This window comes from Sus scrofa, chromosome 6 (genome assembly GCF_054392235.1).
Source record: "Sus scrofa isolate SSC_HxYL_T2T_F1_AM1 chromosome 6, Sscrofa_HxYL_maternal_Yorkshire_Landrace_v2.0, whole genome shotgun sequence".
Taxonomy (NCBI): Eukaryota; Metazoa; Chordata; class Mammalia; order Artiodactyla; family Suidae; genus Sus; species Sus scrofa.
The window spans coordinates 9,040,726-9,065,999 of NC_139388.1; the positions used below are offsets into that span (position 1 = coordinate 9,040,726).

Genomic DNA, 25,274 nt, shown 5'->3' on the forward strand with positions numbered 1-25,274 from the left:
TTTGCAGCAAGCTTGGAAAATCAAAATGTAACCACTCATAATCATGTAGACAACCCTGCTATGGGGGAGGGGCGGCCAATTCTTTATTATTATTGCTATTATTATTATTTCAGTTTGAAAGAATTCAACTTTATAAGTGCCAACTCTTACTGACTTGCACCGTCAGCTCAGAGGGTTACAGCACAGTGCAGACACATATATTCACATAAGGGGAAAAAAAGTCAGCCTGTGTATAAATAAATAGGTTTTTTGGTGAGATTTCTAGAGGTTAATAGGGTTGCTTAGCTTCAATGCCATTCAAACTGAGAACTTCTAAATAAGGAGATATCTACATTAAATGTCCACACCCTCTCAAAGTCATATGCAGAGCTACCCCATGATCCTACAGTCCCCCTCCTGGGCATGTTTCTGGAGAAAGCTATAATTTGAAAAGATACTTTCACCTCAATGTTTTTACAGCACTATTTACAACAGCCAAGATACGGAAGCAACCTAAATGTCTATCAACAGATGAATGGAAAAAGAAGATGTGGTACACATACACAGTGGAATGTTACACAGCCATAAAAAAGAATGAAATAATGTCATTTGCACCAACATTGGTGGACCTAGAGATCATCATACTAAGTGAAATAAGTTAGAAAAAGAAAGACAGGGATCATAGGACATCACTTATATGTGGAATCTAAACTATGACACATATGGACCTATCTGTAAATCGGAAACACATTCGCAGACATAGAGAACTGACTTGTAGTTGCCAGGACTGGGGGGCGGGGGGAGGGATGGATTGGGAATTTGGAATTAGCGTATGCCAACTATTATATATTGAATGGATTAAAACCAAGGCCTTCCTGTATAGCACTGGCAAGTATATTCAGTATAATTATAACTCTCTATATAAATCACTTTGCTGTACATAGAAATTAACACAACCTTGTAAATCAACTATACTTCAATAAAATAAATTTTAAAAAATAGCCCTCAGAGACGTAGTTGAGTCTAAAGATGAGAGTTGAAACCTAAGGCAGTTGAAAGCTGCAGGCAAGGTCAGAATCATTCTGGAAAACATGAACATCTTCCAAGTGGTTGATGAAAAGGTAGCAGGCAGGGATGTGAACGTGAGATAGTAGACATACCGCCCAACACCCTCACGGAAAAAGTGCAAGAGGTTGGTGATGTCACCCAGGATGACATCGCAGGGACTGAGACCCCTGCTGTGCCCTCTTGAATCACCAGAGGATTCTTCCAGGACCACAGACCTTATTCTAGTTGATGGTGTAAATTTCTGTCATCTGTGCTGGATGTCCAGTACTCTCCAATCTCCATTTCCTTTCCAGAGGAAGATGGACTTCTCATCTGACCTGAGCTACCCCACGGGTGTAGGCCCTCCCTATATCTCTAACAGAGATTAACATTTGATTCCCCATGTGGCTGTGCCCCAGATAATCTGGCCGTCTAGAGCTCCATAGACTTGCCATGGTCCTCAAGCTCCGGGCCTTTGCATACGCCCTTCTCTTTGCCCGGAATGCTGTCTGCTCCCGTCTCCCCACTTCCTGCCTCCCAAACAACATGTCTAGTTAACTGCCAGGCTGTGTGCATTCGTGACATTTGATTCCTCACATCAGCACCTGTGTCAATCATTATATACTTACTTGGGGTGGTTATTTGATGCCTGCCAGTGACCACCCCAACCCCCACTGCCACAGATGCTAAGATTCACTTGATCATGGAGCTCGCATCACCAGAACCCAATACCATGCCTGGTCTAAGGATGGACGCAACTCAGACCATCACCTAGTTGGGCCGCTAAGACCTTTTGCAGTGAGTTGGTGGATTACTCTGTGGCACAATTGGAGTATAAGACCTGTGTCCTTTCTGGGTTGTCACATTGCCTCTCTGTAAATATGTAACAACATGGACTTTTTTCTTTTTTCCTTGCTAATAATCAATTTTGAAAAAAGAAACATTCAGGCACACACACAAAAAAAAAAAAAAAAAGAAAGAAAATGAATTTTGACCAGTCAAGGAAGAGATGATGTACTTAGTTTCTATTTTAACTGTTACTACTCTAAATCTAGGGAAAAGGGGAGCATATACCCCCTAGATCTTTCTGGAAAGATAAAATCTAGGCATGGATTTCTCCAAAGTGGCATTGCTAACTCCAACTATCACCCTTTCAGCCTGTAAACTGTATGCTGGAATTTCTATTACTTCTACTTTGTGTTCAGTGTCCAGGAGTTATCAGCCATTATGTGCTTCCTTTTCCTCTCCAGGACCAGGATTTAGAACACAGAGGGTTCAGGGTGTGGTTTCCTTTGATGATAGAGCCCACAGAGTGGGAGTCCCAGTGGATTTGGCCATTGGAACCAGGTCATTCTGGGTCACTCCTTACTTTTAGGCCAGACCTTGCAAGTAGGGTCCAATTCCACCATGAAGGAAAAGGTTAGAGCTACCTCATTCATGTATTCATTCACCACTGAGTCAGTCAGTCATTCAGCAAACACCCTTTGATAATTTGTTGGGCAAGGACAAAAATCTCCTCCATATGGAGCTCACTTTCCAATGGAAGGAACAGGCAACCAACAGAGCAACTAAATATGGTCAGGGATGTAATCAGGAATAAACAGGACCTTGAAATAGCTGTATGCATAAGATTTATAGTAACAAGTAACATGAAGAAATGAATTATCTCTTTTCTTCCCTCTCTCCTCTTTTTGCTTCCTCCACTCTCATTCCTCCCTCCCTTCCTCTCTCTTTCTCTCTCTCCCTCTTCTCTCCTTCCTTCCCCGCCCCCTCCTTCTTTCCTCCCTTCCTTTCTTTCCTTCCTTCCTGCCTTCCTCCCTTTTTATCTTTTCTTTAACTAGTTCTGTCAACTGAGATGTTGGGTCTCTTCCCTTTACACAGTCTATCTATGCCGCTTACCCCAGGCTAATCCAGTCCAGTTCTGCAAACATGAGACCTCATACACAGGCCCTGCCCTCAAGGAGCCTGCAGCCTGGAAGAGACAGAAAAGCCTCTAACCAATTACAATAATGCAGGGAGCTCCAAGGTTTCTTGATGCTGTGTTGTGCTGCATTGAGAAAGAAAAGAATGGCTCAGAGGAATTAATCCCATGTCTGGAGGTACAGGTTGACCTTCCATCAAAGACGACAGGACCTGGGGTCGCTCTTCCTTTTGCCGAATCCAATTCTATGTTATCCCCATTGTCACATCTTGGAGAAACACATGGGATTAGTCTTCAACTCTTGAGTCTGGGCAGACTCTTTAGATCTTTGCCACAAAAGGAGTACATGACAAAATAGCATCCAGAAGAGCTCTGATTTCCATGTTTTGGTGTACTGAATCTCTTCCACAAATATGAATCTCCCCAGAGGCCCAAGACATGAAATTTGTGTTCTTCTCCCTCAGAAGGGTATCAAGATGTTCTCTCAAGCAAATGTCTCCAGCTTACAAAGGTAGAGGGAATTTTTAATCAGTTAGTGATACGCATTGGAAAGAAGAGTAAGCAAGGTCACGGTTTGATTCAGCTCTGAAGATTTTTACCTATGAAATGAGCTTAACTCTTTTGTATTCGTAAGGGAGGGTATTGGGGGTAAAATTGTTTGGAATCATTCTGCTCTTCAAATTAGGAGAAATCTCATTGTCCCCAATCCCTTAACATTTAATCTGCCCCTTATGTAAAGAATACTTAATATAAATTGTTTTATATGAACTATAACTGTGTGCTTGTATTAACCACCTTCCCTTTCATTAATGATAAGTTCCTATAGCAGAGAATGACTCTTGGTATTCTCCAAGAGTCTGGATATTTTTTTCTTTTTTTTTCTATTTTTTTTTTTTTTTTTTTTTTTTTTTTTTTGGCTGCCCCATGGCATATGGAATTCCCAGGGTCAGGAATCAGATCTAAGCCACAGACAAGTCCTAAGCTGCAGCCAAAGCAGTGCTGGATCCTTAACCCACTGTGCTGGGCCAGGGGTCGAACCTGTGCCCCAGTGCTCCCAAGATGCCGCCAATCCCATTGTACCACAGTGGGCACTCCGAGTCTGGAATTTAGAAAGAGTTCTGTGCATGTTTGGATGGATATCCGTGGGTGGATAGTTGGATGGGTGGATGGAAGTATAGATGGATGGTGAATGGATAAAAGTTACTACATTTAGAAATAGAAATTGGAGAGCTGACTTGCCACAACAGGATAGAATGAGATCATAAAGATATGTCAGTCTATCCCACCTCTGGTGTTTCTGAAAATATGTTCGCAAATGCTTTGATATTCCTCCTTTGAAGCAGGAGAGCCTAGTTCTCCCTTGTGTGGGACTGGAGTTGGTGATTCACTTTCAATTAATCAAATGAAGCAGGAGTGATGGTGGCTGTGTCCCCTGAGCCTGGGTCATAAAAGGGCACAGTGGCTTTTGTCTTGATCCCTCTCTTGAGTAACTTCCTCTCGAGGAAGCCGCCTGCCCTGTTGTGAGGGCACTCAAGCAGCCCTTCGTAGAGACCCTTGTGGTGAGGAATTCACACCTCCCACCAGCGGGCATGTTAGTGAGCTGTCTTGCAAGCAGACTCTCCAGCCCTTGCCAAGCCTTCAAGCCCATGGCTGGACCACAGCCTCTTGAGAGATCCTGAGCTAGAAGTAGCTGCTCTCAAGTTCTTACCCCCAGAAACCATGTGAGAGAAAGAGGTGGGTATTTCAAGTTGCTGCATTGGGGGTAATTTGTTCTTCAACAATAGATAAGTAATACACCACCCCACTCCTGAGATCTGATACCACCAAGCTAGGCCCCTAAAAATGGAATAAACCAGATTACAGAGTGTACCTAAAGTCAGCCATAGGTCTTTTTCTATCAGTTCAAACATAGTATGATTTTGTCAGAATTAGAGTTTCCCTCTGTACAGAATTCTTTTTCCTTCCTTATTTATTTGTTTTTATAGAATAACATGGCTAACTGCATGGATTTGAAGTTAAACAAATCTGGGTCTGGTTCCTTTCTTTGCTATTTATTATATAGGGGATGACTGTAAATTTATCTCTTGGAGACCAGATGTTTCACAGTAAAACAGAGAGGGGTCATTGTGCTTACTTCATATGGTTACACTATCCAGAGGCACCAGGGTTTCATCAGTATCCATTTAGGTGATAAATGTAAAACATTTAGCATCATAGCTGATACCTATTGAAGATTCAAGTAATAGTAACTCTTATCTTGTGCAACAATTAGCCACATTCCCTCATACCAGCAAATAGGACCTTTCTTTAATTCCAAAGGATTGTCCTTTTTGAGCTTAATTCTGAGAGACAACATTTCATAACAGCTGAGTGTTTTGAATATGTGGTCTATGGACTTCCTCCATCATAATGAGCTGAAGGATTTATTAGAGGTGAAGATTCTTAAAACCAGTTTTGACCCATTAAGTTAGCATCTTGGGGGTGGGGGTGAAAGGGAGAGAAAAGAGTGGGGATTGGCAGTTTTGTGGCATGCTCCCTCAGCTTGAGTCTAGTGTTCAAGAAAGCTCTCGATTCACTGTCATAGAGGAAAGAAGATTCATCTCAGAACTGGAGGACCCAGGGAGCAGGTCTAACCTCTGAGTTAACCTTTGCAATTCCCAGTCTCCCACCTATGAAAAGGAAACACTAATCTACCTTCTCTCCCTCAGAGAGCAATTGTTAAGATCAGCTGAGATGATAAAAACATTAACTGATTTCTATCTAGTGTACACAGTTTACAAAGTGATTATATCCACTTTACCTCGTTGAAACTCAGGATGGTCCCATGAAGTCAGTTTCCCTCCCTGTGGATGGAGATAGAAGCTGAGTCAAGGTTACAGGGCTTGTCTGGGTTGCACCAATGCAGCTTTAGTGCCCAGACCCAGATCTGGACCACAGATCCAGAACTGAACTGGAATCGAAGTGCTATATCAATGCCCTCTTTCTGAATATCACTTTGGCTAAGACTGCGACCTTGGTTATGCTACCAAGGTTTGAGAAGAGGAAGCTGGTAGGAAAGTGTATACATTCTAGTTGCCCAGATTGTAACCATACATGCAAATGGCAGTAATTATTTAAAAACAAAAGCTGTGAGGTCACTGGAATACATTTCTTGAGCCATGACATTAGGGTCCGTCTTGGTGTGAACTATTTCTAACTCAGGCTCCACTAAATTCACTCATCTTATATTATAAACCCAATTGTCTTCATTTACATGCTTTTCCTGGGTCATTATTTTGTTTCTTCTGCCTAGATATATGCAAAAGAAAAAATTTGGAAAATCATTTGTGTTCCTTACATGCTCTATGCATAAAAGAAAGGGCTTCAATTGGATAGTTTATAGTTCTGTCAATAAAATTGTCTGCTACATATACTATGTGAAATGGCTGGAATGGTTTTCACTGAGTTTGGTGGGTATGTGTTATGTATAATAAATATATCTTTGGGTGTCAGAGTATACTATAAGAAGTATATATATACTTCTTAAAGACATCACACATCCTCCAAAGGAAGCTGAAGAAGCAGTAGCCTCTGTGGCCAGGAAAGGCAAAGCATGTGTATTAGATTCATTAGGTAGAAAAAAAAATGCTTTCAAATAGGAGTTGAAATCTGAAGTCACAAGGTCAGACACTCTGAACCATCAATACTGATTTGGGATGTGGTTGATTCTCATATAACAACCCCAGGTAGAGAGCCTGTGGACCAGGTCAGTGCTTGACCCAAGAGTTTTAGGTTGGATTCCCCCAGGGTAGAATGGGATCCAAGGATTTGAGTGCAAGTAGTTTATTTGGCAAATGGTCTCAGATGCACTGGTGAGGAAACTGGCAGGTTTGACAGGGGACACAAGAAATCCAAAAGAGGGTTCAGGAGAGTGGACGTTACTGGTGCAGGCACTTGGGGTTTCATCCAACTCAAGGCCCCAGTGAGACCATGTACAACATACTTCAGAGTTATCCTACCCAGGGGCAAGGACGCCGGGGGTACTTATCCCTCAGGTGCCATCCATCATGGCTGTTTCTGGGGTGCTCAGACCCTCAGACTTCTGACCTGCCCTCAAGTGTCTGGAAAAGGCCCTCAGACAGGGGCTCACAGACACTTACAGCTAAAGGCCCTCAGCTTGACTGACCACTGAGAGTTTGCTATGAGCCAGAGGACTGTGTCATTGGGTGAATTTGTATGTGGTGATGACGATAGTACACTGGTAATGCAGCAGCGGTCAGCTGTCTGCTGAGGGCCCATCAGCTGGACCCCAGTGGGTCCTTTATGCATCTCTTTCACCCCACACCACAACCCCACGTCAAAGCCATTAGGATTCATATTTCCATAAAGGAAAGGAAAAGCCAGAGCTTTGGTTACTGGCCAGTGTTCACACAGTTGGCAAAGGAAAACCAGACTCTGAACCCAGGGCTTTTATTAGAGAACATAGCCTCTCCACAGAGCAGGGAGTCAATGTAGATTTGTTGAATGGACAAAGTCAGTGTACATGAAGTGTGTTTTTGAATGAGGTGGTGCTTTTGTTGACGTGTATCTGCCTTGAATATTTTCTGAAACCCACCCCTTCCCTGTGCCTCTCACCTCTAGGCAAGGCCGAAGGGTGTTGGATAAGAGAATACGGGTACTTTTTAGTCCTGGATAAACGGGATGGACAGTCTGTGTGTATATAAAGCGTGCACTCACTGTAGCTTCCTGCGACATCCGCTTATTTTCTGAACAAGAAATACTTTGGTTCTCAACAAATAGTATCAACGTTGAAGAAAATATGTTGAACTATGCGGATGGTGGTGGGCTGAGAAAGTATGAGATAAGCTGTTTCCTCCCACAGGAAGCCTCTGCTCTCTGCAGTGGGCTCAGGGGTGACAGACAGAAAGGTGAAAAATTAAATAAATAAGCAGATAGGTAGGTGGGGTTTGAAATGCTATGAAACTGTGCCTTCCTAAGGCGGTCACGCTGAAATTCAGGTCACTGGTCAGAAGAACAGTTCTCCAGAGGCCTTCGGGTTTTAACCCACAAGGGTTTCATCCACCAGCAGGCAGGATTCCTCCACCTGAAGGCATAAGGGGTTAGCGTTTGAGGAGTTAAGATTTGCCCTGCAGTAATCGCTTGAACCACTTCCTGGTTTGTATCCTCCCCTCCCCCACCCAAGCTCTAAGGGCCAAACCCAAGCCTTTTTTTTTTTTTTTTTTTTTCCCAAACAGATCCGTGTCTGAAATATTGGCTTCTGTTTCTGAAGAACTCACTTTTGAGCTTGTTTGTCCAGCTCTGTAGTTCAAATTAATTTCACCCTTCAGGGACTTGTAGGCGTGTTGACAGATGCAATGACAAAAATGGAGTTTTATTGGAAAGGGTGTTAGTCAGAGAGGCAAAGGGCTCAGGGGATAGGTTGGTAATGGGCTATGGAGACTTTCTTCTTAGGTCACTGGCTGCCATCTAGAACCTGCTTGGCAGTGATGGAAAATCATTACCTCTTGACAGCTGCCTGACAGGTGGCCAGTAACACGGTGGTACCCTCCTCCTATGACTCCTCCTAGAAAGAGCGATCCCATAACAGCAGGAACACCATGGACGCCATGAAAACCCAGGAGCTCAAGGGCCAGTTTTCCTTCTCAACAACCTGTCCCTTACTGGGTTAAATATTTTTATCAATGTCACAGAATATGGCCCACCAAAAATCCCCATGCTTACCTCTCAGCGGTGGGGAAACCTGATTAAAACCAGGGGGAACAATGGAGCACAAAGAGAAGTGACTGGTAAAAAAGTTACTGTGTCATGTTGATTGGCTCTGATCACGGAGCTAGACCATCCATACATTTACATAAAAAAGACCAAAAAAATCATAAAAGGCCAGAACTGGCATCAGGAAAACACATAGGGACAACCCCCAAATAGAATGATTGCAAGAAGAAATTTGGCAGATTTCCAGCTGAAGGGCCCTTAAGAGACACACAAGGCAAAGTGCCACGTAAGACCCACGATGGTCAGGTTGGCGCCATGTTAATTTCAGCGTGGCTGTTCTCAGCTGGAACCAAATCACCCCCTCGCATCTCCACAGGAGTCCATCCTTAATGCAGGCCGGGCCCAGATAATGAGAACTTGATGCTTCGTGGGGGAATTTCCTCCTTTCTATGGGTTTAAGCCAAAACCTTTAAAATTATTTTAAATGTCATTTTCCTTTTTAATGGGACATGTAAGTACTAGGAAAATTATAGCATTAAAAGGCTTTCTTTGGACTTTTTTTTTTTTTTTTTACGTTTTTGTAATTACTTTTTAGAGGGAAGAACTGTGAATTCATGGTGAATGTTGCCCTCCATATGAGGAACCTGATGCCAGGCTCTTATTCTGAAACAAGGTCCTCACATTTTCCCCCTAGAAAAACACTCAAGAAATTCACTAGTTTGAGATCAGCACATGTTTATTTCCCCACAGGCCATAAGCCATGTGATTTCCAGAGAGGTAACAAGATTTATCCACTGCTGTTGGCCAAAGGAAAGACTGTGCTGTGACACTTAATAAATGTATTAAGGCATAAGGCTAATGAATTTGCAAACTCTGCTCCATCTGAAGGAGCATCACACCCGTCTAAGTACACCTGGATGCGACTGATGATTTGAAATATGGGTTACTGCCTTCCATTTGGCCCCAACGATGTCACACACAACTCCCCAAACTGAGTGAGCGGTTATGACCATAGGTTGTTGTTGTTTTCTTGCTGCCAGGTCTGCGTATGGTCTGTGGCTTTGCTGGCTTTGACCCTTTTAGGACCCAGGGTGCAGAGGCAGCAGCTGGAGAATGTTCTTCCCATCGTGGACGGCAGGAGCTCAAGAAAGGTAAGGAGAACCGCGCAGAGCCTCTTACAGCCTCACCTTGAATGGATCCGATCACGTACTCGTGGGTGAGCGTGATCTGGGGATGATGGGTCGGGGGAGGGGGGCACTTGTTGGTCATCAATATGATTGACTAAGGTCACATGACTTAAAACCACATAACTTGAAACTGCAGGTGATGTTCTTTTAGTGATTTAGTGGATGTTTATGGACTCATTACACGAGTCTAGGTGAGCAGGGTACATTCGTAAAAGCGTGTCATCCTCTCAACAGAACTGCAACGGAGGCACGTATCTCCATTTTACAGATGGGTCAGGGGTAGCCAGTCAGCAAAAGACTGGGCCTTGGGCCCTAACACTAGAAAGTCATAGAACCAGTGTTGGAACGCAGGTGCTCTAGCTTGGAGCCTGTGCTCTTCTGCTGCTCTTGGCTCTGTGCCCAAGCCTGGGGCCAACAGAGGAGGGCAGCGGTCCCCATGTGCAGATGGACAGCTGGCTGGGATTGTCACATGAAGAGAGAGGATTCTCTTTTGGAAATGAGTTGAATACATTTGCCCGATGCTGGATAAACAGAGGCGGTTGGTGAAGGTTGCTAACCCCGGTTGAGGTCTGAAGCGAGATAGGACTGGAAGTGAACGAAGCTGACTTTCGGTGCCTTTAATCTGGTTTAGGAGGAGGTTCAGAGGCATAGCCCCATGTCACCATCATCTGCCGGCAGTCCAGGCCGGCAGGGCCTTTACAAGAGTGGCTCGTGTGTTGTTAAGTCAAGAGAAAGAGAGACGTAGGAGTAATACTCTTGCAACATAATGAGTACAAAGGGACATTCATTAATATTCAATATAGATTTGATTAACTTTTAAGCACCTAGTAGGTGCTCAGGTAATTCAAAATAAAAGGAGACAAAGTCCTTGCCCTCATGGAGCTTACATTCTAAAGGACAAAGACTTTTTTGGGGCAGTCTCATCCATGGATGTATAATCACAAAATGGAGCATCTTTTTTAAAACTTTGAAAGAAAGGAACGAGGTTTCATGAGAGGATAGGACAAAGGTGATAGGAATTTAAAGGAGAGAACCTAAGAGAGGCTAAGTGTGTGTGTGTGAGATAGAGAGCTTGTGTGTATGGGCGCATGTGTCAGTGGAGTGAGAGGTGGGAAGCATTCTAGACTGAAGAAGGAGTGTTTGCCTAGATCCTGGGATGGGATGAAAGAAGGACAATGTCGCAGTCCAGCTGGGCTTTTATAAAGGGCTGGCGCCTTGAGTTTCCTCTTGGCTGGTATGCAGCTGCCTCTGAAAGGGGCCAGTTGCCTAAAACTCCCCCTCATCTACAGCCAAGTTCAAATAAATGTCACTTCGAGTGAGATCTCCCTCAGAGCCTGCTGCAGTCTCTATCTGGCAAAGGCAGAACATTTTGCAGCTAAGAGAAATGAACTTGCCACTGCCCCAGAGAGCCCTGGGGTATAGCTGAGGAGCAGATCCTGCCCAGGTTAGAAACTGCAGTAACATGAGCGGAGTTTACCACTGGCTGGCCGGAGATCAGTTCCTTGCTTAAGAAATTCAACATATATTTACCAACTAGCCATGATGTTTACTGACTAGCCCTGCTATCCCAGATGCAGAGGAGAGTGATAAGACAGATACAACCCTGCTATTAAAGACTCCATGGTCTGCGAGAGAAAACACACCCAACAGCAAGCAGTAGTAAATAACAGACTAGGATAGTGCTCGAGAGTTGTGGCTGGCATGGGGGAGAGGCCCCTCATTCAGATTTTAGATGTCACTAAAAGCTTCTTGGAAGAACTGAGGGTTGAGAAAACTCTTAGACAATTAATACGTGTCCACCAAGCAAAGAAGGGGCATCTTAGCGCCATCAGAAATAACAGTAAGTGCAAAATCATCAGATATGTGCAAAAGGCAACAATGCCACAATGTTTTTGGGTGCAAAGAGCATTTAGCCTGCAGACTCATGTCCTATCTGAAAGAAGTCCTTGATTCAGCCTCCTTCCTGCTCCATCTGCAGTAATATTTCCTCATGGTTTTCCCCCAGCTTTATTGAGATAAAATTGACAAACAACATTGCTTAAGGATCCTGTGTACAAGGCAGTGATTTGATACATGTACACATTTCAGAGTAGTTACCACCACCAGTTTAGTTAATATAGCTTTTCCTCCCATAATTACTATTTTGTTGTCTTTGTTATCCTGGTGAGACTTATAGTCACCTTAGTGAATTAGATCCTCAGCTCTTAGTGGCTTTATAACTGGAAGTTTGTAGCCTTCCACCGACATCTTTCCATCTCCCTCTCCCCCTCTTGCCTGGGCAACCACGCTTCTACTCTGTTTTTATGAGTTTTCGCATGTTTAGATTCCACATACAAGTAAGGTCATGTGGTATTTGTCTTTATCTGTCTGACTCATTTCACGTAGCCCAATGCACCTGTGCTTCCTGTATCCAAGTTCATCTTATATGGCCTCAGCAGGAGGTGAGACTTTCCTGTCCAAACTCTTGTCTGGGTGTTGGGTGTCTTTGGAACTAGGGCTGCAAGCGTGGTCAGGGTGGGTGTTATTGACAGAAGTACTGGGGTTTTGGGGAGCCGCAGTGCTTCTGAGCCCTGGAGGACATTTGCACAGCACATAGCACCAGGAGATGTGATGGGACAGGGGCTTGGCTTCCTTTCCCCAACTCTCAGTTCAAAGCCATCGGCTCTAGAAGACTTCACTCGTCTGGGAGTCACCTCCTTTGAAGTTCATGGGAGGATTTTCTCCATTGTGTCTCTGTTTCATCTGCATATGGAGCCTCTCCTGCAAGACTGGGAAAATGTAGAGGGTTCTCTCCAGTTGACTGGGGGCATAGCATAAGGCAGTGTTCATGGGCAGAGCTTTGAGACTGTGTCACATTTCTGCCACCTGTCCCAGGTGGGTAATTGTGCACACTGAGCCCCTTGTTCCTCTTTTCCAAATGTCGCTTTGTCTCTTTCTGTAAGAATGCCTTTGGGATTTTGGCAGGGATTGCATCGACGCTGGAGATCACTTTGGGTAGCATGGGCACCTTAACAATATTGCCTTTCAATCCATGAACAAGCAGTGCCTTTCCATTTGTCTCTCTCTCCTTTCATTTCTTCCTACAGTGTTTTACGGTTTTCAGTGTATAAGCCTTCACTTTCTGAGTTAAGTTTATTCCTAAGTATTTGATCCTTTTGTTGGTCTTAAAAATGGGATTGTTTTCATTCCTTCCTTATCCGGTAGTTTGGAATTAGTCTATAGCAACACAACTGATTTTTGTATGTTGACTTTGTATTTTATAGCTTCGCTGAGTGTATTAGTTCTAATAGTTGTGTGTGTGTGTGTGTGTGTGGAATCTTTAGGGTTTTGAAAAAAAAAAAACAGGTCTAAAATTCACATGGAACCATAGTATACCCCCAAATTATTCTAAAATTTATTGAGAAAACTAAAGTGCTGAGGAAGCATTTTAAATCACGTGGACAGGATGGATGACTCAATAAAAGGCACTGGAATAGCGACATCCTAATGGGGGAGGGAGACTAATTTGGACCTGTTTCACACAATATTCAATAACAAATTTCAGTAGGATTAAATATCTTGATTTGAAATGCAAACTTTAATATGCCTTTTAATAAATAGGAAACTAACTCGATGGCCTTGGAGTGGGGAAAATACATCTTTTTTTTTTTCACACTAGAAGTTTATTTCATCTCTACAATTTTTTTTTTTTTAACCAAAAATTTTGGAAAAAAAACAGAACGTTATTCCTAGTCGTAAAAACAAACTTGGCCAAATCTGAGGATAGTGATTTTCTAGTTGTTTGTTTTTTAGAAGTCAAAGTTGGACTGTGACTTGCTCAGAGTCCTCTGTTGTTTTTCCATGATGAAGTTGTCCTCCTAGAAATGCCTTCCTGGAATCGGCAGCTATTACCTGTCAGTAAAGAGTTTAAGTTAAGTAGGAGACAGCAGTACGAAAGGCCTTTGCCACTTTCGGTTTTCACTTCGACATGCCTTTTAATAAGTAGGAAACTACCTTGATGACCTCGGAGTGGGAAAATACACTTGTTTTTTCGAGATGTCTCGGTAAGCTGGTGACTTCCTGGGTTGGGAAGGGAGATCTCTTTTACTGCAGTGTTTCAAGGCTACTGTACCATGCACATAAAAGCAGGAACAGAGTGATCAGCGAATAGCCAGTAAGAACCATGATAGAACAATGTTTTGAAACCAAATGCATAATTAAAACTGTTGACCCACAAAAAAAGTGCAGCTGGATACAGAAAATGTACATGTACAAGGAAAATATCTCTTTTCTTCCTTTTTAAAAAATTGAGGTAAAGTTGATTTACAGTATAGTGTTAGGTTCAGGTATATGGCATAGTAACTCAGTTATATCTATATGGATAGAGAGATCTGCTCTTTTCCAGATTCTGGGGAAAGTTTCTTAAACAAGATCTATAAAGCAAAAATCTTAAATGAAACATTTTAAATCTAAGGCGTTTCAACAGAATCTTCATTTAGCAATCCACATGCTAAGAGAAATATTTTTATGTTACATCTAAATGTACCAATAATTCTGGCCTGTTAATACATAGAAGCTATACGAGGCATTGCAGGATGGTGGAAACGGCCAAATGTAAAGTAATGAAAATTCCAAGAAGAGGAAACCCACACATTTGACAGAAATATGCTCTTCATAGCCCTTGTTGACTTACGGTACCCTCTTGGTCATATACCAGACTTTGGTGTCTGTCTCTAGGCTCGCTTATGTTTCTTTGATCTACTGGTCCCCCAAATCAAGGGGTGTCTACGCTCTGTCGCTGTATTTTGGTGCTCTAAATCTGTGCTGTCAGGTGGGGTAGTCGTGACCACGTGTTGCTATTTAAGTTTTAATTAGGGCGTTCCCATCGTAGCTCAGCGGAAAGGAATCCATGAAGATGCATCCATGAGGATGCAGGTTCGATCCCTGGCTTCCCTCGGTGGGTTAAGGATCCAGCGTTGCTGTGAGCTGTGGTGTAGATCGCAGACATGGCTCAGATCTGATGTTGCTGTGGCTGTGGCGTAGGCTGGCAGCTACAGCTCTGATTGGACCCCTAGACTGGGAACCTCCATATGCCATGGGTGTGGCCCTAAAAAGCAAAATAAATAAATAAATAAAATAAATTTAAATTAGAGTAGAATTCATTTCCTCGGTCACACTAGCCACAACTCAAGTGTTCAGTAGCCTGTATGGCTAGTGGCTGCCTTACTGAATAGCGTAGGCATAGACTATCCCCTTGATTACAGAATGTTCCGCTGGATGTTGCTGCTTAAACTGATACATATATAAGTTTTAGTATCAATTTAATAGGAAGAGTCCTTCATTCTTCCTCAGCTTTAAAATTGCTTTGGTTCCTACTTCTCCCAATAAGTTCTAGGATAAGTAATTAGGGAACTGTCATTTAAAACAACATGCATAGAGCACTCTGCAGCAACTGCAAGGGCTGTGTTACATGTATCAGAATAGTAACTCTGAACACAATGGCAGCACATGAGAAGAGGAAGTTGCAAAAGGGGAGAGAGAGAGAGAGAAAGAGAGAGGGTGTAGGTATAATGTTATGATGCAACTTAGGCCAACTTTTAAAACACCCCCCAAAACTATTTATTGTGTATGGCTCATAATAATAGCTAATCTTTATTAAGCATTTATTTTTTCCAGGCTTTGTTCCAGGCACTTTCAGTGTATTAACGTTTGACTGTTGCACCCAAGATTAATTTACTCTCATCTTCCTTATTTGACTAAGGCATAGAAGAGTTAAGCAACTTGCCCCAGGTTACCTAGCTAGTTGGTGCAGAGTTGGAGCTCATAGCCAGGCTGTCTGGCTTCCAAGGCTACATTCAAAACCACACCATGGTGCTATCCTGGAATCAGACCAAATGACACTCGCTAGACATGCATGGCAATGTTTCAGGACAGGGAAAAAATAGAAATGGGCTGTAGGGCTTTACCTTCTGTCTAATGTGTTAGAGAGAGAGGTGGGTGGTGGGGAGAGGGAGAGAGAGAAGGAGGGGGCCAGATGGGAGAGGAGAGGAGAGAATGGAAGATCCAAAGGAAAGAAAGGAGAAAATATTTACATCAGTCCAATTAGGTTGGGGGTACGTGGATGTCTATCATTTTCTGTTTGAGTATAAGTTTTGAATTAATAAAGCAAAAAATAATGGGCACATTGTTAGGTGAAGCAAGGCTCCCAGGATTTGCTTATGACCTGAGATCTGCTAATAGGACTTCTGTGTTGCTAAGAGCCATCCATTCTATTTCGTAGAGGGGTTTTTGAGGGGCAGTTGAGAGGGTTGCAAAGCCAGGTGGCAGGAGTCACAGCTGGGGGAGAGTCTTGGGGCAGACAAAGGGTGTTAAAAGGGAGTTTCTGAAATCCTCTGGTGCTGGATGCATGGAGCCCTCCCACCTCTGCCCCCGCTTCCATTTCCTCAGCAAGCCTTCAGGAGAATCTACATTTTCCATGTCTTTAATGGAGAATAGGTTATCATTTTCTTTTGGTGCAGGCGGAAGAGATGAGACCAGCCTGAGAGAGGCCAAGGTGTGTGGAAGGTGCCACCCTGGCAGGTGACGTGACACACAGGTTGCAGATGCGGAGAGTCTCTTCCTGGCATCCCGAAGGCCTAGGCCAGGGCCCTTCATGTTAATAGCCAGCATCGCTGCCTTTGGGAGCCTCCTCTCACCTGGTACTTTCTATCCTCTGATCAGTTCAGTACCCAAGCTTCATGCCCATATCACCTTGCTCTGGCGGCTCCCTACCTGTTAGCCTTCCTGTCCCAGCGTCCCAGGTCCGGAGCCTCTCTGGCTGCCTTGCTGATGGGCAGCTCACGTGTGGGGACTTTTGCACAATTGCTGTCCCTGGCGCATACAGGTAGGAGTGGCAAGATGGGGCTGAAACGGGCAGGTCTGGAGCAGCTTAACCGTGTGAACAGCAGACACCTGCCAAGCCACCAGAAAAAGGGGAGCTGGGTTCATCCAGTGGAGAGTGGGGTCCAGGGGAGGTGAAGGAGGCAGCTGGAGGGAGATCTTCCCCTCATCCTTCCCCTGCAGCTGCCCAAGGGGCCCACCACCCCTGCCCACTGAGCCCCCATTTATGGCTCTTTTTCTGCAAGCTCATCAGTAATTATGGACCAGCAGGTTCTTGAGAAGCAGCCACCCTGTATGGCACAGGCTGGCTCTGGTTCTGCTGTGGCCCCTCCTCGGGCACAAAAGAAGGTTTCCAGATCCTGAGACCGTGGCTGGCCTGCACCTGCCTCCAAGCTAACAACAGCGCTTGTGCTGCTCTGCACAATCCAAGCATGGAACGAACTGCTGGGCTGTTTCCACACATGCCAGCACATTTATTTTCAAGCCAAAAAGCTCCAGAGGAGAGTGGTAAAATGCTGGGGTTTAGGGTATTTTGCAGTTAAATTCAGCGCTCTGAGCCCTGCTGAGGAATGCACCAGGTAAAAGCTTCCCACCACGCTGGCAGGGCTCTTAGGCCAGCTGAGAGGTAAAGGCACCTGTCAGTGATCAGTCTCGTGGCTTTGGCCACCTGTTCCCAGATCCCCCTGTGCCCATACCCTGAGACCCACCCAGGAGTGTGGATTCATGAAAGAGGCAGGATAGACTAGAGGTGAAGGACAGCCTTTGGGGGTGGCCAGGACCAGGTAAGCAGCCCTCATTGCTACAGGTCTTTGGTGGTTATGTTTTCTGAGTTTCCTTCCATTTATCAGAATGGTCACCTTATCTGCTTGAAGAGTTTCTAAAATTGGAACTAAAAATGTACTCATGTGGGCTAGCTTCCCTCATTGAGCTTGTTGGGGACAATGACTCATATGCTTTTCCCATCTCTCAAAATATTCCACGTATTACCAAGTCAATCATGGATTGCTAACCCCAGTTCATTTTTATTTAATTAATTAATTAATTTATTTATTTAGTCTTTTTGCCTTTTCTAGGGCCGCTTCCCATGGCATATGGAGGTTCCCAGGCTAGGGGTCGAATCAGAGCTGTAGCCACCAGCCTATGCCACAGCCACAGCAACGTAGCATCCGAGCATTGTCTGCGACCTACACCATAGCTCACGGCAATGCCGGATCCTTAACCCGCTGAGCAAGGCCAGGGATCGAACCCGCAACCTCATGGTTCCTAGTCAGATTCGTTAACCGCTGCACCACAAAGGGAACTCCCCCGGTTTATTTTAAATCCGTTTCCTACTAATGAAATTGTCATAGGTATGTATGTATGCGTGTGTTGAAATCTTCTGCACCTCAAAACTAAATGCGTAAACAAATGAAAGATACATAGCTCATTTCCTTGTTTTCTTTGTTTACTAGTGCTATAGAATATATGTTTGTAGACATAGATATACATATACCTGTCAGTTATGTGTACATATATGAAACCTAGCACTATGGCATAATTAAAAAGAATGAGGCTCTGAGTAGACAGATCTGGGTCCCACTATGTGCTCTTATACATCTCGGCTGTGTTACCTTAAGCAGGTTAATTAACCTCTCTGAACTTGCTTTTGCTTGTATGGGGCAACCTTATGCAGAATGGTTCTAAAGGTTTCATCGTGGAAGCAGATTATCAAGGTCTGAATCCCAGGTCTAGGAGTTACTCATCTCTTTGTGCCTTAGTTTTCCCAGCTGTAAAGTGGGAATCAGGCTTGTCCTGATGTCATAGTGATGCTTGAGGATTAAACGAACTATGACAGAGAGTCAGGGGCTATTGAGAGCTTCAGTGGCTGCCTGCAACAGAGTTATTAAAATGCCTATAAAGGGGGAATCATAATAAGATCACCATAAAGTGCTGTGGTGAGGAAGACATAAGATAACACAGGAAACAGTAGCTGAGTCCAGCACCCAAGTGCTGTGTTGAAATGGTAGCCTTGCTTGCTGATATTTTGCTTCAGGGCAGGAGGCACAGCACACAGGCCAGGCTGCACACTCCAGGTGCCAATGCTCATGAAGGCTCCTGCAGCACCAGGATGGAAGGACTTGACTGGGGGGGACTGAGGTTGCGAGGGGGGCTGATACCAGGGCTCGGCCGCAGACAGAAGCCATGGAGGCTTTACACGCCGCACTCCAGGAGGCTCAGCTCCTGCACGCAGGCCAGGATCATTTTGCTGAGCCACCTCTGGCTGCCAAATGTTGTTCTAACCAGAGCTCTTTGATCCGCTGCCAGTCCTTGGGCAATGGGGGCAAGGTGTGCCGGGATCCAGGCGAGGCCCTCAGGTGAGGGCCTGCCCATCCTGACAGCTGTGCCTGCACAGGGCCGGGAGGAATGTCCTGGGAGAGTGGGCCTGGGCCAGGCCCTCACAGCCAGGGTGGCAGAAGGCACAACACAGCCACCAAGGGGCTCCCTGTGCAGCACTCAGCCTTCCGTGGTGGCCACAGGAACTGGATGCACACTTGGCCTGATTGAGAGCCACTCGCTGCCTTAGGTTCCAGAAGGGAGGGAAGAGGAAGCTGAGGGAGAAGAGGAGGGGAGGGAGAGAGAAAAGGAAATGCCTCCCAGGCAAGCAGGGGTTTGGGAGTCATTGTCTTCCCATTGCAAGCCAGGGACCTCGCTCTGATGGGGCCTCACAGGACACTTTGTGGGAAAGACCCACTTAGGAGCAGCTCCTTCCATTAAGGCCTGGGATGGCAGCACTTGACATCACATTAGGCCCTTCCCCAGGAGACACCTGGTCTTTCTCATCTGCGCCAACATCTGCAGCATCCAGTTCGCCCATCTGTCCCTACTCAGGGAAGAGGACTGATGCTGGGTCCTCCTGGAGCCACTTGTGTCTCCTTGGCTGGGTTCAGGTCTCCAGAGAGGATGGTGCCAGGCACATCCAGGGTCTGAGCCTCTTGCAGGGCTTCCCCTCTGCCAAGAACAGCCAACCAGAGGAACGTGTGCCTACAACACAGACGCGAGGATAGGCACTGGGTCACACTTAAATCAGAAAAGTCCATGTTGTTTACTTGAAATTTAAATTTAACTGGTCTTTTTGTATTTTTATGGGCTAAAACTGGCCTCCTCAGACAGGCAGCTCAGACCTGACTTCAGGAGCAGAAATGGGACAAGAACTGCTCTTTCAAATTCCCTTCCCTATCGCATGTGTCCCAGGAGGGTCTCTGGCTTGGGAGGGCTGGAGTTAGACCCTGCTGCCAAAGGGCTGGGTGGTCTTATCCTTGCCCAGAAAGGGACAAAGAGTGAAAACCAGTCTCTTGGTCATCTCCACGCTATACCAGGCATTCCCTAAGGGCCAAGTGCCTCTATCCCAGGGCCTGTGTAGACTTTTACCTAGTGTTTCATTTAATGCTGATGACCGGCTGAGGAGCAGGATGTGTATTTCTGTTTCGAGCTTTGCAGAGTCCCTCTGCCCCCGTGCAGAAGCTGAGCCTTCCTGAGATCCATCCAGCCCAGTGTCACGGCTGCAGGTTGCAGGGCTGGACCTGACCATGACTGACACAAGCCTTCTCTTGGCTGGGGGCTGTTCGTCCTGCTCGCCTTTGTCTTTATCCCTTTACCATGACCTTGTTTCATAAATGAGCACCCCATATGCATGCTCTTCCAGGTGAGTCAGAATCTGGAGGCAAATATGCTAGGGGATAAGGTAGGACAACCTAGTCCAGGAGATTCCAGTCGAAAGAGTGGCTTGGTGATGACACCCAGCCCTGAGTCAGAATCCCAGCTCTGTCATTGCCTGTGTGAGTCTGTGCACGTTACATGTGATGGTTTGATCTTCCGTTTAATAATTAGGGTAATAATACATACAGCATTGGGAATTTAGGATTTAATGAGAGAAGGCATGAAAAGTAGGTACCCATCATTTGAGCTATTGTGTCCCTCAGAGGCTTGTGGGAGGAGTAGAAAAGGATCTAAAGTAAAGCTGTGTAGTAGGTGCTTCATAAACAGTGATTAGGATTCTTGTCACAAACTCCCTTTGGGACGGGTTATTTGTTTCCCAAAAGCCACTCAAAAATTCTGTTCCTATCTCAGAAGAATTGGATACATGGCTCCTTTAATAAACTAGCCTTTCACCTGGGGGGACAGGTTTGCTAATCCTACCCATGTTTTTTGTTTGTTTGTTTTGTTTTGTTTTTTTTTAGGGCCACACCCATGGCATATGGAGATTCCCAGGCTAGGGGTCAAATCGGAGCTATAGCCACTGGTTGGATCCTTAACTCACTGAACAAGGCCAGGGATTGAGCCTACATCCTCATGGATGCTAGTCAGATTCATTTCCCTTGAGCCATGATGGGAACTCCAGGTTAAAATGACCAAAAATCAATTTGATTTGATGGCTCTGGAAAAAAAAAAAAAATACGCGTAGAAATGGATGACCCCCAGAGACCCTTAGCGCTGATACAAAGCAGCACAGCAGTGAGGGCTGCTTTCTGTGACCCTGTTGTCTGCTTCTTGTTCAGGGCCTTGGGCCTGGCCGCCCATCACAGCAGATAAGATCCGATGTCCCCTGCCTCGTCGATGCTGCCATTTCCTCCAAGACCTGCAAGGTGCTCACTGGAGCCAAGGTTCTGAGCCCTGGCCTTGGAGACCCAACCCCAAGGTGCCAACTCAGGAGCATTCTCTGCTGCCTTGAAGCATGGTTAGTGACCACCAAGAAGGCAGATCCACTGGGATCTGAGAGCTGGGGCTGCTTCTAAGATCAAGGAAGGCAAAAGGTCATTTCGTCACCTTCTTCTTGCCTAAGAACAGTGGGCTTCAGACCACACTCCCTCCCTGCCTCCCTCACGCACCTAGACCCTACTCCCAAGTCACTGTACTGTTTCTGTGTCCCATCAGGTCCATTTGTTGACCCTTGACATGACACATCCTGTGGGACCAGTTGGCCCAGGGCAGGCCACCTTGAGTGACTCGAGGATGGCCCTCAGCCTCCTTGAACCTCAGTTGCCATGTCTGTCAAGTGGGGAGAATAAAGCAGCTTTCACACTTCCTCCCATGAGCCAAGAGACATGTGAAAGCAAAAAGGCTTCGTGGGCTGGATGCACCATCACCTGGGAGTGCTGGGGTCCCTGCTGTGCTCCTCATAAGAGTAGCAGTGTTACTCATTGACCTTCTTCTTGCTGTTTCCCTACACGTCCTGGTTTTCTTCCACATGCTGCAGGGGAGCATGGGATTAGCACAGGGTCAAGGCCACTGGATCCTCTTCTCCATGGTCTCTTAGCATATGTAACCCAGGGACCAAATCGAGGAATCTGGCTACTTAGAATATGAGCTGCTAAGCATCATCATTCATCATTATGAAATAAATAACTCCTACAGCTGCTTCTCTAACCATATGGAGTTGCCCCAGTAAAAAAGCGCACCATCTTAGACCATACCTGCCCCAAAGACAGTTGTCTTTATCTTCCCTCTCTCTCTCTTTCTCTCCCCCTGCCCCTCCTCTTACATGGCATCATAGATCATGAACTACTTTCCTAATCAGTGAGCCATGTGGACCAGACACTGTTATCTCAGTTTTAGCTGCTCTGGAAGATGCTTGCCTATCGATATAGCCACAGCCCCTATGGAATCCTATCTACTACTTAGCCTTTATTTTAAGCCAGATCTAAAGACACCTTCCAAGTCTGGTGAATATCCACCCACCCAGTTTCATCTGCACAAAAAGAGGCTTATTTTATTTACAGAGATATACATTGTGACTGTCTCCAGCCTAGAGGAAAGGCTGCAGACAACCGTGGACAAGTTGCCTAACCATGTTCGAAGAAAGGGCCAGTTACCTGCAATATGTCAGTGACAATGACTTTCATGTAGTGAACACTGACCACGTGTCGGGCATTGTGCTAATTTCTTGTTTAATCAGCAGTACCTCCAACAAGGTTAGGTAAGATAATTACCCCATTTTAGAGATGAGGAAAATAAGACTAGGAGAGATTAAGATTTGCTCAGAACTAAGAGCTAATAAGAGCCAGTATTCAAAGTGAGGCCTTGAAAACACTTTCTATTAGACCTGCTAATTAACTCAATGCTTTTGTGTGGACGAAAGGCCCCTGAGCTGCGTACTGGTGCTGCCCTTATTTTGCAGAGGAGGGGCAAGCTCAGGGAGCCTTAGGTGTGAGGAGTTTAATGAAGAGAGATGAAAGATACTCTTGACCGTCAGCCCATGGGAAGGGCCTGGGAGCTGCCTCAACCCAGCCTCATGGCTCTTGAAGATCACTCTGCCTGTGATTATGCACAAGATTGTTTAATTAATTGTATGGCTCACCTGTCACCATATCTGCCTTCATGAAGTGTCTTTCATCTCAGATCTTCAAAGTAGTTGTAAAAGCTGTAATTAGTTGTAATGATTGTTGTGTTTTTTAATAGTTACCTGCTGTAATGTCCCTTTGACAGGTAAAGGTGCTGAGGCTTTGGGTCAGAGGGAGACACTAAATGTGGGGACCCAAGCCATAAACTAGCCAAGGCCCTCCCTTCCTGGGGAGCCTCACAGGAAGCTTAGAGTGTCCTGAAACGAAGAACCACCCAGAACATGTCAGTCTGTCTCCTCTTGCCTTTGGGAGCTGCTCACATTTCTTTCTGGGTGGAGGTGAGTGGCATCTTAACACAGGCGTAAGTAGTTTGTTCCATTATTAAAGCAAAGGAGGTTTAAGATTCAAGAGACTCCTGCAGCACACACCCACCCCAGTTTGCTCATTGGTAACATAAGGACGGGAGTCATGATAAATTCTCAACAACGGTTTTCTATTCTTTTCTGAGCTGGTCAGTCAGGTGCAGCTATAAGAGGAGGCACAGAGAGGCTCAAAAAAACAAATGTTATTACCCCACAGGTGCCAGAGACAGAAGGCATGGCACATGAGACCATGTAGGAAAGACACCAGAGTGGTCAGGAGGCAGAGGACAGGAGCAGGGTGAACTCTGAGACCACAGCCTTTACTGGGGTTTCTGAAGGCAAGAGTGAACAGCCTGGGACTGTACTTTGAATAATTTTGGTGGGCTTTGGGCTATGGGGATGGCCCCTAGCTGCCTCATACCTGGCCCTGGACCATTAAGCCAGAAGAACAATCGCCTCTGGGGTGTGTGGACCTGATGGAGGGAGGAAGGTTCTGGTTGGCTTTGTTTGCAAATCAGAGGCATGCTGGGCCCCTTGCTACCTCAAGAATTGTCTGGTCCAGGGAGGAGCAGTCTCTTTGAGGCCAAAAAGGTGGGTGTGTCTGGTGCATGCATCCTCTGGGAAAAATAAATCAAGATTGAGGAGGAGATTAGAGAAAAACTTTCATCTCTTAAAAAAAAAAAAGCAAGAATTCAGAGCAAGAGAAACTTACCTTCTCTTGGGGGAGATCATAAGATCCCCTCAGTGAGTTGTTTCTCGTCCTCCCTTTCCATCGATCCCGCTGACCAGGTATTTGAGTCCAGGACCATCTGAGATGTGGAAGGATGGTCACCAGGGCACTGTCAGAGGCACAGAGGACACCTTGGTGAGGCTTAGAGCGTCCTTTGGATGCCCTTGTGTTCTGGCCCTTTCGTCATGTCCTCAGGAGCCTAGAACATGCTTCTCATTCTACTTCTTTGGATGCCCTAACCCTGAACATCTCAACTGTAATGGCGTTTCCTGGGTATTTTTCAGCGCTGTCCTGTGAGGTAAACAAGATTTGTCCAAAGTCATTGTTGGTCCATGGAAGAGCCACGCTTCAAACCAAAGGGCTTTCTCTTTCTAAAACCACCCCCTCTGTGTGAGCGTGAGAGATGAACTTTGGCTGAACAGCTCTTGTTCAGGAAGTCCTGAAGTAGAAAGTCCCTGAATGGAGTTTGGAAAATAAATTCTGCCAAGGCAACAAGGCAGCGTCTTTGGAGCTGGCAAAAGAGACTCTCTTAATAAAAAGGCTCACATTGGACTCCATCTCCAGGCTCTTCACCCCTCTTCAGTTCCGCTCTTCGTGTGTACCCTGGGAAAAACTCTTCTTCATATGCATCAGGACACATAGATAATAATGTCATAACATTCTCTTTCTCAACGCCAAACAACTCCTCCCAAACCAGGTCATTGAAAATCATCCCGTTTTCCTTCAATAGAAGAACAATTGCATAGAATAGAACCCTAGGCAGTAAGTACAGGCAACAACCTGGATGAATGTTAGAGACATAAGATTGAGAGGAAGAAACAAATAAGATAAAAGAGAGCACAGTGGCATTTTTACAAAGCTGAAAAACGAGCCTCCCCTCCCCTCTAGAGTTGAGAGATCCTACCTCGGTGTAACTTTCAGGAAAAGCAAGAGAGGAGTTCCCACTGTGGTGCAGTGAGTTAAGGATCCAGCTGCGGTGGCTTGGGTCACTCCAGAGGTATGGGTTTGATCCCTGGCCCAGTGCAGTAGTTTAAAAGGATCTGGCTTTGCTGGACCTGTGGTGTATATAGGTCGCAACTGCTGCATCGATTCAGTCTCTGGCCCAGGAACTTCCATATGCTGCAGGTACAGCCATAAGAAAAAAAAAAAAAAGAAAAAAGG

At 45.3% G+C, this 25,274-nt stretch overlaps 1 protein-coding gene across 17 annotated transcripts in view; it reads left to right on the top strand.

The window, feature by feature from the left end:
* The window catches only part of LOC106510465 (uncharacterized), an 806,226-nt gene that overhangs the window by 558,568 nt on the left and 222,384 nt on the right, over positions 1 to 25,274 (top strand). For 16 of the 17 annotated variants that reach the window (XR_014805374.1, XM_084959508.1, XM_084959509.1 and 13 more), the window contains one exon: positions 9,700 to 9,810. The exons of the other annotated variant lie outside the window; for it this stretch is intronic. Coding sequence is in view for 15 of the 16 variants with exons in the window: in XM_084959508.1 (XP_084815634.1) it covers positions 9,708 to 9,810 (103 nt within the window). In the remaining variant the exon portion in view is untranslated. The remainder of the gene's footprint in view (positions 1 to 9,699; positions 9,811 to 25,274) is intronic. 17 annotated transcript variants of the gene reach the window in all.